Source organism: Typopeltis vanoorti, chromosome 8 (genome assembly GCF_054136105.1).
Source record: "Typopeltis vanoorti isolate ZY-2024b chromosome 8, IOZ_Tvanoo_1.0, whole genome shotgun sequence".
In the NCBI taxonomy this organism is placed as follows: domain Eukaryota; kingdom Metazoa; phylum Arthropoda; class Arachnida; order Uropygi; family Thelyphonidae; genus Typopeltis; species Typopeltis vanoorti.
Window position 1 is genome coordinate 20,797,813 of NC_143556.1, and position 15,242 is coordinate 20,813,054.

General features: G+C 37.9%; 1 protein-coding gene across 1 annotated transcript in view; it reads right to left on the reverse strand.

Moving 5' to 3' along the window:
- Nucleotides 1-15,242, reverse strand: part of LOC150103805 (sarcosine dehydrogenase, mitochondrial-like) — a 383,814-nt gene that overhangs the window by 308,335 nt on the left and 60,237 nt on the right. The window contains exon 5 of the mRNA XM_090397147.1: nucleotides 14,982-15,160. Within this exon, the coding sequence (XP_090253273.1) occupies nucleotides 14,982-15,160 (179 nt within the window). The remainder of the gene's footprint in view (nucleotides 1-14,981; nucleotides 15,161-15,242) is intronic.

Below are 15,242 nucleotides of genomic sequence, written 5' to 3' on the forward strand. Positions count from 1 at the left end.
TTATATGTGCATAGGAGAAAGAGGATAGGTGACAGAACAAAACTGTGAAGCATTTCTACACTGGCAGAGAAGTTTGAAGAGTGGAGGTCATCCACTACAGCATGCAATGATCACTCAGAGAGAAAACTGGCTACTCAATTACAAAGGGTGGAAAGAAGACAAAGGAAAGAAATTTATTGAGCATGCATTGATGCCAGATGCAATGAAACACTTTAGACATATCAGCAGCAGTACTTTTTCTAAAACTTTTCACTGTGTGTCCAGCAGTGGATGATCTAGAGTGGCAGAATCCATACTGGTGGACACAGATTAAGTGGTGTACCTGTCAACAACTTCTCCACGGATACACCAATGAGGATGTTGACTGTTGATGACCTTTTCCATTAATCTGAAAAGGAAGGAGGAGGTTCAGTAGAATTATGCAGAAGAAATGATTCAGTAGAAATATGCAGAATATAGGTTTACTTCCATGCACTGAGAAAGATGCCAGCTGAGTATAAAAGAGATGATTTAGGACAGGATCCTGGACACCCTGCATACAATTGGGAGGATGGCATTAAGACCTGAAGACTAAGTTGTTATAGATTGTTCTGTCTTTTTTGCTAAAATTCAATGGGAGGACTTTCGCAAAAACCTGTTCAGTATAGATTATGAAGAAGAATTGCAAGTATGTGGATTGTAGATTCTGGTTAGCAGGAGAAAGAGGGGCGATATGATAGAGGTCTATAAACTTTTTAATGGGTGTTATAGGATATCAACTGATGAAATTTTTCATTATATGGAAGGTGAGGAGAGAACACAGAGACATCCATGGAAGTCAAGTTTGTTCACAGTCAAAAAAGAGCTAGATTTTTCTCCCAGAGAGCAGTGAGTGAGTGGAATAATTTGCCCTTAGGGGTATTGAGTGCATCTAATGTGAATGAATTTAAGGGAAGGTATAATAGCTGGTTTGGGTTATTTATAGCCTCCCTCGATGAGTCCTTGACTCCCTAGAGGTATCAGATAATAATAATAATAATATATACCAACCTAGAAGGAGATAAAGGTGAGATGAAAACTAAAGATAAAGATATTCTAGATGTCTGGATAATTACTTTGAAAGACTGCTAAATGAAAAAACAAGCAGTGACAGTATAAGAAACACAATCAAAAATGCATATCAATACTTGAAGTAGAACTTTTCTTTTTCTTCTCTTCCATCTAAGACAGGTTGAGTCTTCTCTTGAGCAGGATCTTCCAGTCTTCTCTATTCCTTGCTGTCCGAAAAAGTTCCTCATACGTTCTTCATCCCGATATGTTCTTTACTGATTTCAGCCAGGTAATTCTTGATCTTCTAGGTCTTCTTTTTTCAGTTGGAAAAGTATTGATTAGTATGTTAGGAAGTCTGTCTGCATCCATGCGTACAGTGTGGCCAAACCATCTCAGTTGTTGTTTTCTAATTTTTTCTATTATTGTTTTTCTATAATAATTCTTGTCTAACTGTGCTGTTTGTTTTCTTTTCTATCCAACTTGTTCTATTTATTTTTATTAAGCATTTCATTTCAAATGCCAGCAGTTTTTTCTCCTCTCTTTTCTTAACTGTCAACGCTTCTGCTCCATAGATGACTGTTGGTATAATTATTGATTCATATAATTTGAATTTGGCTTGCTTAGATATCTTGTTTGTTTTCCAGATTTTCTGTAATTTTCCCATGGTGGTCCATCCTATCGCTATTCTGTGTTTGATTGTTTTGAGTTCATCTATTGTTTTTGTTAGTTTTGATCCAAGATATATGAAGTTGTCTACTTGTTCTATTTGTTCTCCATTTAGGGTGGCTGAGATGGTAGTTCTGTTCCTCCCTATTTGTCTTTTGTATATTTATTGTCATGTCATATGTTTTACAGGTTTTGTTTAGCTTGTTTATCAACCTTTGTATTTCATTTGGAGTTCTTGCAATAAGGACGAGATCATTTGCATATTTGATATTATTTATGTTTAAACCATTGACATTGATTCCAGGCTCATTGTCTATTGCCTTCTTTACACCTTCATCTAGATATATGTTGAATAGGCATGGGGTAATGGGCATCCTTGCATTACTCTTTTTTGGATCTCTATGGGTTTTGTTGTGAGTGTGTCCTTTTTAATTACTGCATTTGTCTTAGAGTAATATTTTATCAGAAACTGTATTATGCATTTATCTATTGTTTTTTTCTAGTAGAACTTTAAGAAGGATTTCTCTATTGATACTATCAAAAACTTGTTTAAAGTACACAAAACAACAATATAGTTCTTCATGGTCTTCCCAGCTGAACTCTGCTGGTTGGTGCAATGTAAAACTCTGGTCTATTGTTGAATAGTTTCCTCGGAAACCAGCTTGTTCGATGCCTATCAGTTCTTCATAGGTGTTTTTTAATCTATTTTGTATAATTCTTATGAATATTTTATAGGTGTGGGAGAGTAAATTGATTGGTCTGTAATTTTTGCAGTCTCTTTTGTCTCCTTTCTTGTATATTGGGATGATCTTTCCAGTTCTCCAGTCATCTGGGATCTCTCCTGTTTGTAGTATTTTATTGAATAGGGTTGTTAAATATTCTATTGATGTGCTGCCTCCATATGACCACAGTTCAGTAGGGATAGTATCAATACTTGGTGCTTTATTGTTTTTCATCTGTTTTATTGCATATCTGACGTCTTGTAAAATTTTTGGGTGGTCATTATTTTCTTCTATTGTTGTATTGTAGTTTTGTTTCCTTGGTATAAATAAATTCCGTGTGATGGTGCAATGACCATGAATCCCCTTTTATGGGGGGGGGATTACGGCACCATCTAGTCTTCCCAAATTTTATCTGGGCTCCGGAACTGGCATAGCTGACGAATGAAGCCTATGGCTGGGTCAGTATTCCTGGCTGTAATCCGTGTGTGTTCACGAAACTGGTTTGCTGCTTGCGGGATGAAAAATCCCAGATAAACAGGCAGAAAAAACCCTGCTGTCCACGCCCAAGACCAGCTAACTTGGCTATGGCTGAAGAAGATCCTTAAGCTACTCGCGTCGTCGACGGGAATCGAACCTAGGACACTCCTTCCCCAGGCATATGGTTGTGAAGCTCAAAGCCACTAGGCTAAACCGAGCGGATGTTTCTTTGGTGAAAGATATTCATAAAATGGTTTGACCAGATTTTTCTTATCTTCAATATTCCTGGTTTCAGTAACAATGTTGTTTATCATTGTTACTGCTTTTGCTGAGAATTCCTTTGTAATTTCTCTTATAGTGTCATGGAAGACTTTTTGGTTGTGTTGTTGGTATGCTTCTTGCCATTTCTTAGCTTTTTCTTCTAACCATTTTTCTTTGGCTTTTTTGCATAGGTTATCAACTTTATTTTTTAGTGCACTGTATTTTTCTCTATTCTCTTCATTGTTTTGTTGGTTTACAAGTATCTTGGTCTCTCTTTTCTCTTCTATTGTAGCAACAATTTCTTGGGTTATCCACTGTTTGTTTATTTTGGGTTTGGTACCTAGAACGTCTTTTGCAATTGATAACACTGTTTCTTTTCCTTCTTCCTGGTATTTTCCGCTGTTCTGGAAAATGGAGGGTTTTAATTTCAAGCACATCTGTTCTAAAAATTGACTACTGCTTGTTTTTTTTTAGTTTTGATAGGTTGATGCTTTCTTCTTTTCTGATATTGTCTTTCCTGTTGAATTTTATCTTCACTTCGGCAGTTAATATTTGGTGGTCAGTGTCGAAATCAAAGCTTCTTAATGTTCGTACATCATTTACTGATCTTTTCCATTGTTTGTTTATGATGATATAGTCTATGCAGTTCTTTATATTACTATCTAGGGATGTCCATTTATATTTATTATTAGGGCATTGATAGAACAATGTGTTTGCAATCATTAGACTATTTGCTTTACAGAAGTGGAATAATTGTTCTCCTCTGTCGTTAAGCTCTCCGTATTCAAATTTCCCCATCATATCTTTTTTGTTTGCTGTGAACTGTCCTATTTTAGCATTAAAATCTCCCATCACTATCATGAGTTCTCTATTTTTGGAATTATCTATTTCCTGTTGTAGTTCTTCATGGAAATTTTCTATTTCTTCCTCTGAATGGTTACTGTCTGGTGCATATATTTGGATTATTTTAATTGTTTGACCTTTTTCTTTTGCTTGTAGTTTTGCTGTGATTATTCTAGGAGACACTGGTTTTATTTCAATTACTGAGTGTGTAAGTTTTTTCTCAATTAATAATGCAACTCCTTTTCTGTGTATGTTATCTTTTCTTCCTGAGAAGTATAGTCTTCCTTTTGGTAAATCCATGAATCCATCTGTGCACCAATGTGTCTCTGATAAATCTAAAATACTCCATTTCAGTCTTTTTAAATTTTCCTGGACTAATTGCAATTTTCCAAGTTGGTATAATGATATTATGTTGAGGGTGGCTATGTGTTTCACGTCTTTGGCTGACCACATTGCTGATTTCTCACCTACTCTATGTGGTCTTCGAGTAGGCGTGTTGGCTGTCCCATATGAAGTAGAACAAGCCATCAAAAATCTGAAATGTGCAGGAGTAGATGACGTCTGACTAAAAATGCTCAAATATGGAGGTGTAAAAATTTTACAGTGGCTACATTGTATAATTTAAGACTGGTCAGTGGGTCAAATTCTGAATGATTGGAGTAGAGCTCTCATCTTTAAAAAGAAATTATTATTATTACACAACTCCAGGGAGTCCAAAGACTCATCAAGGGAGGGCACCTAGTTCACAATTCTCCATTTCCACCACTTAACTTACCAACTACAATGAACCACAACTACTTTCATCATTATTATTATTATTATTATTATTTTGGGCGACTCCAGGAGTCCTTAGACTCATCGACGGAGGCCCTAAACATCATGTCCACACAACTATGCGATTACATTCTCACAGTATCTATCATACCTTGTCTTGAACTCGTTCACCGTCATAGCACCCACAACAGACTCTGGCAGCTTATTCCACTCATTTACCACTCTAAAAGTAAAGAACCCAGCTCTAACACCCCTGCTAACCACACTCTTGCCCAGCTTCCATAGATGTCCCCTAGTTCTCCCACCACCAGTCCTGATCTCAAAAATATCCTCTGAATTAATCCTATAGAATCCCTTTAGCAATTTGAATGTCTCAATCATATCTCCCCTCCTCCGCCTATCAACTAGTTTCTGCAACCCACAAATCTTCAACCTGTTCTCATATGGTTCATTCCATAGACCTGTTATCATCTTAGTCACTCGCCTCTGGATCCTCTCCACCTCCTCCCCATCAAGAAGGAACCGAGGTGACCAAATCTGGACACAGTAGTCGAGATGAGGTCTTATCAAGGCTCGGTACAGAGGTACAATAACTTGCTTGTCTCTGCTCGTCAAGGTATTTTTCAACAACTAAGTGAGTTGATGAGCTGATTTCGCTACTTTTGCAATGTGCCCCCTAAACTTCATCTCCCTATCCACTAACACTCCCAAGTCCCTGGCCTCATCAATCTTTTGGAGTACAGTTCCACCAATGTGGTATACTGCTGCTAATCTTTTCACCCCAAAATGCATAACCTTACATTTTGTCACATTAAATTGACATCCATTCTCCTTAGCCCAGAACTCCAATGTATCTAAGTCATCCTTCAAGACTTTGACATCTTCTGCATTCTTTATTGCCCTACCCAACTTTGCATCATCAGCGAACAAATGAATTGTTCCACTTAGATCCTTCCCTATATTGTTAATGAACAGATTAAACAGCAGTGGTGCAAGAACAGAACCCTGCGGCACACCACTAGTCACAGGCCGTCTTTTGGACTCAACTCCTGAATAAACTACTCTTTGATATCTCTCTATCAACCAACCACCTATCCACCTCACCAACCCTATATCCATTCCCATATGTTGTAGTTTACGGATTAGTATTCCATGTGGTATCCTGTCAAACGCCTTTGCCATGTCCAGCAGTATCACTGTAAACCCATTTCCCTTATCCAGTTCAGCCATCACCTTGTTATAAAACTTGAGCAAGTTAGTGAAGCATGATCAACCCTTCACAAAGCCATGCTGTCCCCTGTACAGTATCTCATTTTCATCAATCCATTCCTGTATTTTTCCCTTGACTACTTTCTCTAAGACCTTGACAACGACTCCTGATATGCTGATCGGTCGGTAATTTGCAACCATAGTCTTGGATCCTCCTTTATGCCGTGAAACTATTTTCCCCTCTTTCCACACCTTCGGGACTAAACCAGACCTGAGACTCAGATTAAACAACATGGTCAAGGGCACTGATAATTCTTTAGCCTCTTCACGCAAGACCCGTGCCGGTATACCATCCAATCCCACAGATGTGTTCACATTAAGGTTCTGTAATAGACTAGTTACCTCCACTTCATTCATCACTATTCCCATATAAACTAATGGTTCCTTCATTTTTTCAATGTCACCACCTGGATGACATGCTTTTGCAAAGTGCGCGCTCAGTAACTCCACTATATCGACTGATTCCGTGACCTCCTTACCATCGTCATTCCTTAAAATCATTTTGCCGTGTACAGTTTTTTTCTTGCTTGCAGCATATTGAAAGAACTGTTTGGGATTCTCTTTTGCTTGCAAAGCTAGTTTCCTTTCATAATCCGCTTTTGCTTTTTTTACCACACTCGTTACCTTTCTGGCCTGCACTTTATACCGTTCGTGTGCCTGCAGGTCACCCCTTTCTTTAAATTCCCTCCACAGTTGTTTCTTTTTTTGCAGCTCAAGCTTAATGGTGTTATTCATCCATTTAACCCCTACTTGTTTTACTATTCGGACCCTAGGTATACAATCAGCCATTACCTCCTGTAAATGCTCCTTGACCACTTCCCATGCTCTATCGACATCCAGCCCTTGCAGTTGTACATGCCATGGCACTGATCCAAGCAATCTCCTAAGCTTGTCATACTTGTCAGCACGGTAATTCCACATATACCGTCTTAATCGAAAATTCAACACCTTTAGCCACTTCCCAGGTCAAGACCTTATGATCACTCTCACCAATAGGTGGCAACATGGTCATATTCATTACAGTCAAATTCTCAGATGCTATTACCAGGTCAAGCACTCTCACACCCCTAGTATTTTCAATTACATGCTGTCTCAGATAGTTATCCCTTAATAATTGAATAAAATCCTTTTCCTTCCTCACATGTGTCCTCTCCTCCTTCCAATCAATGTTACCATAGTTGAAATCCCCCATAATAATTACCCTCCTTCCACTCATTTCATCAATTTCCCTATGCATACTATCTCCACCGTCTATTCCATCACCTGGTCTATAGCAGCACCCAACTGTATATTTTATTCTGCCAGTCTCAATCTCACACCAAATAGCCTCAAATGAGCTCCTTTGACTATCCTGCGATACAACTTCAATTCTCCTTGGCTGTGGTTCATCAGCTATCATCAATAATACCCCTCCCCCCATTTTATTCTCTCTGTCCCTCCTAAACACACTATAACCTACACATTCTATCCCACTAACTATATCTTCTTCCGTCAGCCATGTTTCACTAATGCCAATAACCTGTGGCCAGGAAGAGCCAATCAAGGCCAAAAATTCTTCCTTCTTGTTCCTAATACTCCTGGCATTAGAATACATGAAATGCAGTGATCCCTTAGTCCCATCCCTATATTGATGCGTTATTCTAAATGACCCATTCCCATTTTTTGTCCTTAGTGCTGGCTCGGGTACATTATATACATTCTTACACTCATCCGTCTCACTGATGTCTGCATATCCATTCCCCCCCCCCCCTCCTTGGTAGTTCTAGTTTCCCTGGTTTTGCACATCCATTTTCACTTCATTCAGCAACACTTTTTCCAGTCTCCGCACACCAAGTCCATTCAAATGCAGGCCATCCATCTTGTATAAGTCCTTTCGCCCTTCAAACTCATTCCACACGTCCACGAATTCCACACCACACCGTCTGCATAACCTACGCATAATGTCATTTGCGATTATGGCCCTCTTCCTAAACTCCTCTCTGTCATACCGTGGCAACAGACTAACCATTCTAACTCTGTCACTCTTTTCTTTCGCTACCTTTAACAATACTTTCAAGTCCTCTCTCATAAAAAATTTATCACCTTTCAATTCATTCGTACCCGCCACAATTATTAATTCTTTCTCCCTCTGTTTTTGCACTCTAATACTCTCACTTACATCCTTAAATTTTGCACCCGGTAAGTATGATTTAGTTACATTGCCATCTATCACCCCTCTTAATAACGAGTCACCATACAGCACTCTTTCCTTCATTTCAGAAACTCTCTCATTCTTGCACTGTTTTTTTACGTTAGCCGAATCACTCGGGAAAGAGTTTTGCTGGTGCTCTAATTGTCGCTGCGCATTTTGTATCACTGCGTGCAACCTAGCGATCTCACTTCCTACAAATAATTCCTCATTATTTTTATCATTTAAACCATTTTCTCTCTCAGTATGGTTGCTTTCACTCTTTCTTAGATCACCGCTCTCATTGCCATCTTGTACATCGTAATTCTCTATCAAGCCACTATTTTCACTCACATTCTGGCTTTCTTCAACCATAACTATCTCACTACCTGACACATACTTCAACTCCTCACTTTGCTTACACTTTCTGCACATTCTCCCACCACTATCACTTTCAATCCAAATTCCAGCCTCATTCGGTTGGATGGTATACCGCAATGGGTCTTGCATGAAGCAGCTAAAGAATTATCAGTGCCCTTGACCATCATCCACGCCAATGCCATCTACTGCCGACCACGACCACCACCACTAGTATTTTCACAGACAATCACAAACATCCATGCCCACGGCAGGATTCGAACCTGCTGCCTTTTGGTTGGAGAGCAGATAGGCTAACCACTCGGCCAACCAGGCTGGCAAAAAATTGCCGTGACCAGGATTTGAACCTGGGTTATTGTGGCCACAACACAATGTCCTAACCACTAGATAATCATGGCTGTCTACTGAATAAAACTAAATGTGAAAATTACAGAGAAATTTCCACACAAGATTTATGCAAATATACCTGAGAAATGGTTAAGAAAAATTGTGGAAGGGAAGCTTGGAGAAGAACAAGCTGGATTCAATGTAAATAAAGGTTGTCAGGTTCGTATTTTTACTTTAAGAGAAATAGTTGAAAAATCATGGGAATATAACAAGAATCTGTATTTTAAGTTTCGCAGACCTGGAAAAAGACACATGGCAAGGTGCCACCGTTCAAAATGCTATGCTTATAATATATATATATATGGATGTTACCACATGATAAGTTGATAGTCAAACTAGAGTGGTTGGTATATTAGATTAGTGCATTGGATCAGAGACTGACTATCTGATAGGTATCAGCAAGTTGTGTATGGGGGAACAATTGGCAAAGATTTGCATAGAGATATTCAGTTGTTTGCAGATGATGCAAAGTTGGGATGAACTATGAAGAGTAGAGAAGATATTGTGGCTTTACAAGAAGACTTGAATAGATTGAGTGAATTAGCATAGGAATAGGGATGCATGTTCAATATTGCAAAATGTAAGGTTTTAAAATTTTGTAAACAAAGATAGGATGTAGAATTTATGCTTGGTGGGGGATATATTGTTGGAAGTAGAGGAAATAGATCTTGGGGTGATAGATAGTGGAAATAGATAGTGGGTAAGGATCTGAAATTAGAGGGCACAATGGCAAAATTGGGACAACATAACAAGCAAAGTTGGGATGAACTATGAAGAGTAGAGAAGATATTGTGGCTTTACAAGAAGACTTGAATAGATTGAGTGAATTAGCATAGGAATAGGGATGCATGTTCAATATTGCAAAATGTAAGGTTTTAAAATTTTGTAAACAAAGATAGGATGTAGAATTTATGCTTGGTGGGGGATATATTGTTGGAAGTAGAGGAAATAGATCTTGGGGTGATAGATAGTGGAAATAGATAGTGGGTAAGGATCTGAAATTAGAGGGCACAATGGCAAAATTGGGACAACATAACAAGCAAAGTTGGGATGAACTATGAAGAGTAGAGAAGATATTGTGGCTTTACAAGAAGACTTGAATAGATTGAGTGAATTAGCATAGGAATAGGGATGCATGTTCAATATTGCAAAATGTAAGGTTTTAAAATTTTGTAAACAAAGATAGGATGTAGAATTTATGCTTGGTGGGGGATATATTGTTGGAAGTAGAGGAAATAGATCTTGGGGTGATAGATAGTGGGTAAGGATCTGAAATTAGAGGGCACAATGCCAAAATTGGGACAACATAACGAATTCTGGGAATGATGTGGAGGACAATGACTTGTAGAAGTAAGGAGATTCTTGTTCCATTGTATAAGACTCTAATTAGGCCATATGGAATACTGTGCACAGATTTGGCCACCTGGTTTTCAAAAGGCTGAAGAGATGTTGGAAAGGGTCCAGATCTCTGATTTATGGAATGTTGAATATGAGAAAAGTTTGAGAAGATGCAATTTACAGTTTAGTGGATAGGATGAAGAGGGGCGATATGATAGAGACCTACAAGTTAGTAAGGGGTTCTTATAGGATCAATATTGAAGAGATTTTACAGAAAATGGTGGGAAATCAGGGGAGAACCAGAGGTCATCCCTGATAGCTGTATAAGGAGGGTTTTTGAGCAGGGGAGTAAGAAGCAAGTGTTTTGCATGCAGAGTTGTGAATCCCTTGCCTGAGAGTGTGGTATCTGCAGAGAATTTGTATGTGTTTAAGATGCAGTGTGATGAGTGATAAAAGGATCTTCCTAGATGAGTCTACTTCACAGGGATCTTAGGGTAATAATAATAATATGATGTAAATGGGACATTATATCATGCAATCATGTTAAATCAGGTGCATATTATCTCTACTGTTATTCATCATCTATATAGATCAGATTATGAAGGAAAGTTTTGATATCCATTAAACTGGATATCAAAATTGGAGATATTAATCTCAGCTCTTTTCTTTATGCAGATGATGTTATACTTCTAAATAAATCCAGTACAAGTCTGTAAGATTTCCTGACTAAACTCAATAACCGTTGTAATTTTTTGTATGAAAACTTGCAATCAAAAGACAATGAAAATAGACAGATACACTGAACAGAAAACATCAACTGCATTCATAATGGATGCAGCTGATGGAGAACATTGAACAACTGAAACATTTTAGCTATTTAGGTGCAATTTTTAGTGAAGATGGCAAATTCTTTTTCTTCTTCTCTTCAAGGATTAGGGAGAAACCCAAATGCAGCTACAGTTCACCTCCAATGCCCAAATTACACTCTTCATGATTCATTTCACAAAGGTGGCACCTGGGCCTTTGTATGTTCTGACACTGCCTGCTAGAGAATGTCGAATTTAGAATTCCCTACTTTTGATCTCCTCTGGCTGAAGGTTTCATTGTCTCACATAGCTTTTACTGGTCCCCAAACTAAAAATCACAAAGATATCTTCACCTTCCTCTGCATGAAACTTAACCATCTATAATCCAGCTATCCAAACAGTGAAGTCATCATCCTAGGTGACCTGAATATCTACAACTCCAACTGGCTTTCTATTAACACTACCAATCAAGCTGGACATGATGCAGAAGTGTTTGCTATAAGCAATGATCTAATGCAAATAATGCATTAGATCATTGCTGACCTATCCAAATTCATTGCAGAGCTGAACTGTCCAAATACCAGCTAATCCCCTCCACTTTCCCAATACCCCTGATATATTTTTTTTACTTAGTTTCCTTCCAGATACACTGTAGAGATTACCTCTCCTCTGACCAACTCAGACTACAGTCTTGGACAAGTTTCCAGGTTCACAGAATGCCCCTCCTCTGACCACACCCAACCTTGTGTCCTCTGACACTACAAAGGTACAAAATGGAATGAACTACTGCTACTCTTTCCCATTGTATGACTATTGCTTCACACACTTCTGACCCAGTCACAGAAATCATCCACAGTGGCATTAAGGCATTCTTCCCTCATTCCATCCAAAATTCTCATCCACTTTTCCAAGTCTTGGTTCAACCGAAGATATATGAAAGCAGTCAAAGAAAAAAATTCAGCTTACTACAGGTGGCTTGCATCGAGAATAAAAGCTTCATACTCAGCCTATGTGGAAGCACACAATATAAATCAGCTATCAGCAAATCCAAATCTAACTTTATAAAGGCCAATAGCAGAAAACTCATCTCTTGTCCAAATGGAAGATGTGCCTTCTGGTCCCTTGCAAAAGCCATCAGATGAAACTTCGGCTCACCTGTGCTTCCACCTCTCATCCATCCAGATGGCACCACTGATACAACACCCAAAGAAAAAGCTGACCTCCTAGCATAACTCTTTTCCTCTAACTCCTGCATAGACAATGAAGGCAAATCACCTCCTTCCATACAGCAACTGAGCACCATATGCCTCCTGTGGCCTTTCGATAGAAAGACATAAGAAGAATATTAGACAACCCGAACACTACAAAGTCATCTCTGATAGCATCTCTCCTATTGTACTCAAACATTGTGCTCAAAAGCTAACGCCTGTCCTCTATTATCTCTTCAATTTCTATACTCAGCTGGCACCCATCCCATCTCATGGAAATTAACATATATCCAACCCAGTCCAAAAAAGAGAGACCAAAGCCTACCATCCAACTACTGACCAATTGCTATCACCTCAATCCTCTCCAAAATAATGGAGAAAGTTATCAATGGTCAACTTCTTCACTAGCTAGAAGCTCACCAGTTAATCGGCAACCAGCATGGATTCTGATAATACAGATCCAGCAAAGTATAAGGATGGGTATTTTTGTTGTGGGTTCTGATCTAGACTACTGTGCACTGATCTGGTAGCTTGGATTTCAAGGGGATGAGAAAACTTTGGAGAGCATATAAAGGCAAATAAAAAAAGATATCAGGATGGCAGAATATTGACTTTGAGGACAGATTCTGTGTGTGTGTGTGTGTGTGTGTGTGTGTGTGTGTGTGTGTGTGTGTGTGTGTGTGTGTGTGTGTGTGTGTGTGAGAGAGAGAGAGAGAATAATTTGCAGAGTTTAGTAAACAGAAGGGGGGGGAGTTGGCTGTAGAAGTCATTGAGATGTATTCACCAGGACATCGAGGAGCTTTTCTAAAGAAAAAAGCTGAAAGAAGCATCACTCTGCATGGAAATGTGCAAGGATCATTTCTGGAAGTTGCACAAGAAAGCGGTCTGAAAGTAGTCAGCAAAGAAGCAAAAAGCATATGTTTTTCTTAGAGAAATGGTGGGTTCATAGGAAAGCACTGACTAAGGGGTGGTGTCAGTGGAGATGATATCTGATAGTTTCAAAAGTGTTATAATAAACTTTGTAACACCTAGAATGGATGTCTATAAAATAATAACTGAAATTGCAAAATTTTAGATAAAAGGCAAAAAATAAGAAAAAAAGAATATGCATCTGAGTGTACAGACAGTGAAAGTAGCAATAAAAAATAACTATTATTAATATTATCATCGTTATATGGGCATCTCCATGAATTAAGTCTGAAAACTCATTATAGGAGGCCCATGCAAACTATTATTCACAATACTGATCATACCTCAGTTTTAACTCATTTACTAACAAATCACTCTTGACTGACTCTGGCAATTACATTCATTTATCATATCTTTATTCCTCATTCCTTTACAAACTACACTCTTAAACAAACTCAAGATGACCTCTGGTTCTCTCACTTTCAGTCATGTACCGTATTTACTCGAATATAACTCGCCCTCGCACATATCTCGCATCCTTGATTTTACTTCATGAAAAAAAAAAAAAGAAATTAAAAAGTTTTGCATATACCTCAAAACTTTTTTGCACATGAAAAAAGTTTAAAACTTTTAAGTAAGAAATAGATAGTGAATGTTGTTATGGCAGTTTCAGATATTTTGAAATTCTGTTGAAGACAACCAGCATTTCAACTCAACAATCGTTGGCCATAAGATTTCAAGGATAAAGTGATAGATTTTCATTGCTATGTGATTCAACTTAGGAAGAGCAATAACTATATGTTATCACAAATAGCCAATGCCGATCAAGCACCCTCTCAGTTTTGACATGCTGCACCAAATAACAACAAAAAACGGTGAAAAAAACATTTTATAATGTGCACAGCTGGAAGTGAAAAATCACGATGTACAATCACGCTGGCAATTACTGCAGATGGAAGAAAGTTGTCTCCTTACGTAATATTCAAAAGGAAAAACTGTGTCGAAGGGGAAATTTCCCCTCTTTCGATGCCCAGCTCTCCTCATGTGGGATAGTTTCCACAGATGCTTAGGATCTGAAATATTAAAACAACTTTCAGATGTGAAGACTGATGTGGCCTTACACCTTGTCTACAGCCCTTGGATGTATCGGTCAACAAATCATTCAACGACAAAAATACGTACAAAAATTCTACACAAAGGGAATGGCTGCCAGTGGCTATGACCTGACTCTGGCAGGGAAGATTAAGAGACCATCATTAACTGTTGTTCAACAGGATTTTGAGAGCTTGAGACATTCCACCAGAAAGAATTGCCAAGAGTTTTTTAAAATTGGCAACGATTAAATAATGTTGATAATTAAAATTTAAATGCATTCATTTTATAAATAATGTGAACAATTATAAATTATAATGAATATTGAGGATTTAATTACAAATGTCAGTTTAGTTTTTTCCTGAAAAACTTTAGTTTCCGAAAATCCCCCCTTATAATTTGCACCACGATTTTTTAACTTTAATTTTGGAAAAAAAAAGGCAAGTTAGTAAATACAGTATTGAAAGTATTTGAGTTATTACAGGATTGAAAAATTTCTTCTGCAGCAATTACATAAAATCCCCCTAGTAACTTTTATGTTTTTATTATGTCCACTCTTTTCTGGTGATTGTGCATTACTGAAAGTAACAGTAGGTGAGCCATTTAGTATTCTAATATTAATAGTTTATTAAGAAGATAATTAATAAACACTTACAGTCATCAGCCGTTTATATTCATCTAAGCGTTCCTTAGAATTCGCTATAAACAAACCACCATTATTAATCCATCCAGGATGAATTCCTGTTTCTGCTTCCAAAACTTCATGGAGAAGATGTCTGGTATGATTCAATATCTCAATATCTGTGTCATTAGGTCTAAGTCTCCAGATGAGACCTAGAAATAAATACTTGAGATAACATTAAACATGAATGTAAAGCTGAAATTTCACTTTGATGCATGATATATATTATTTTCC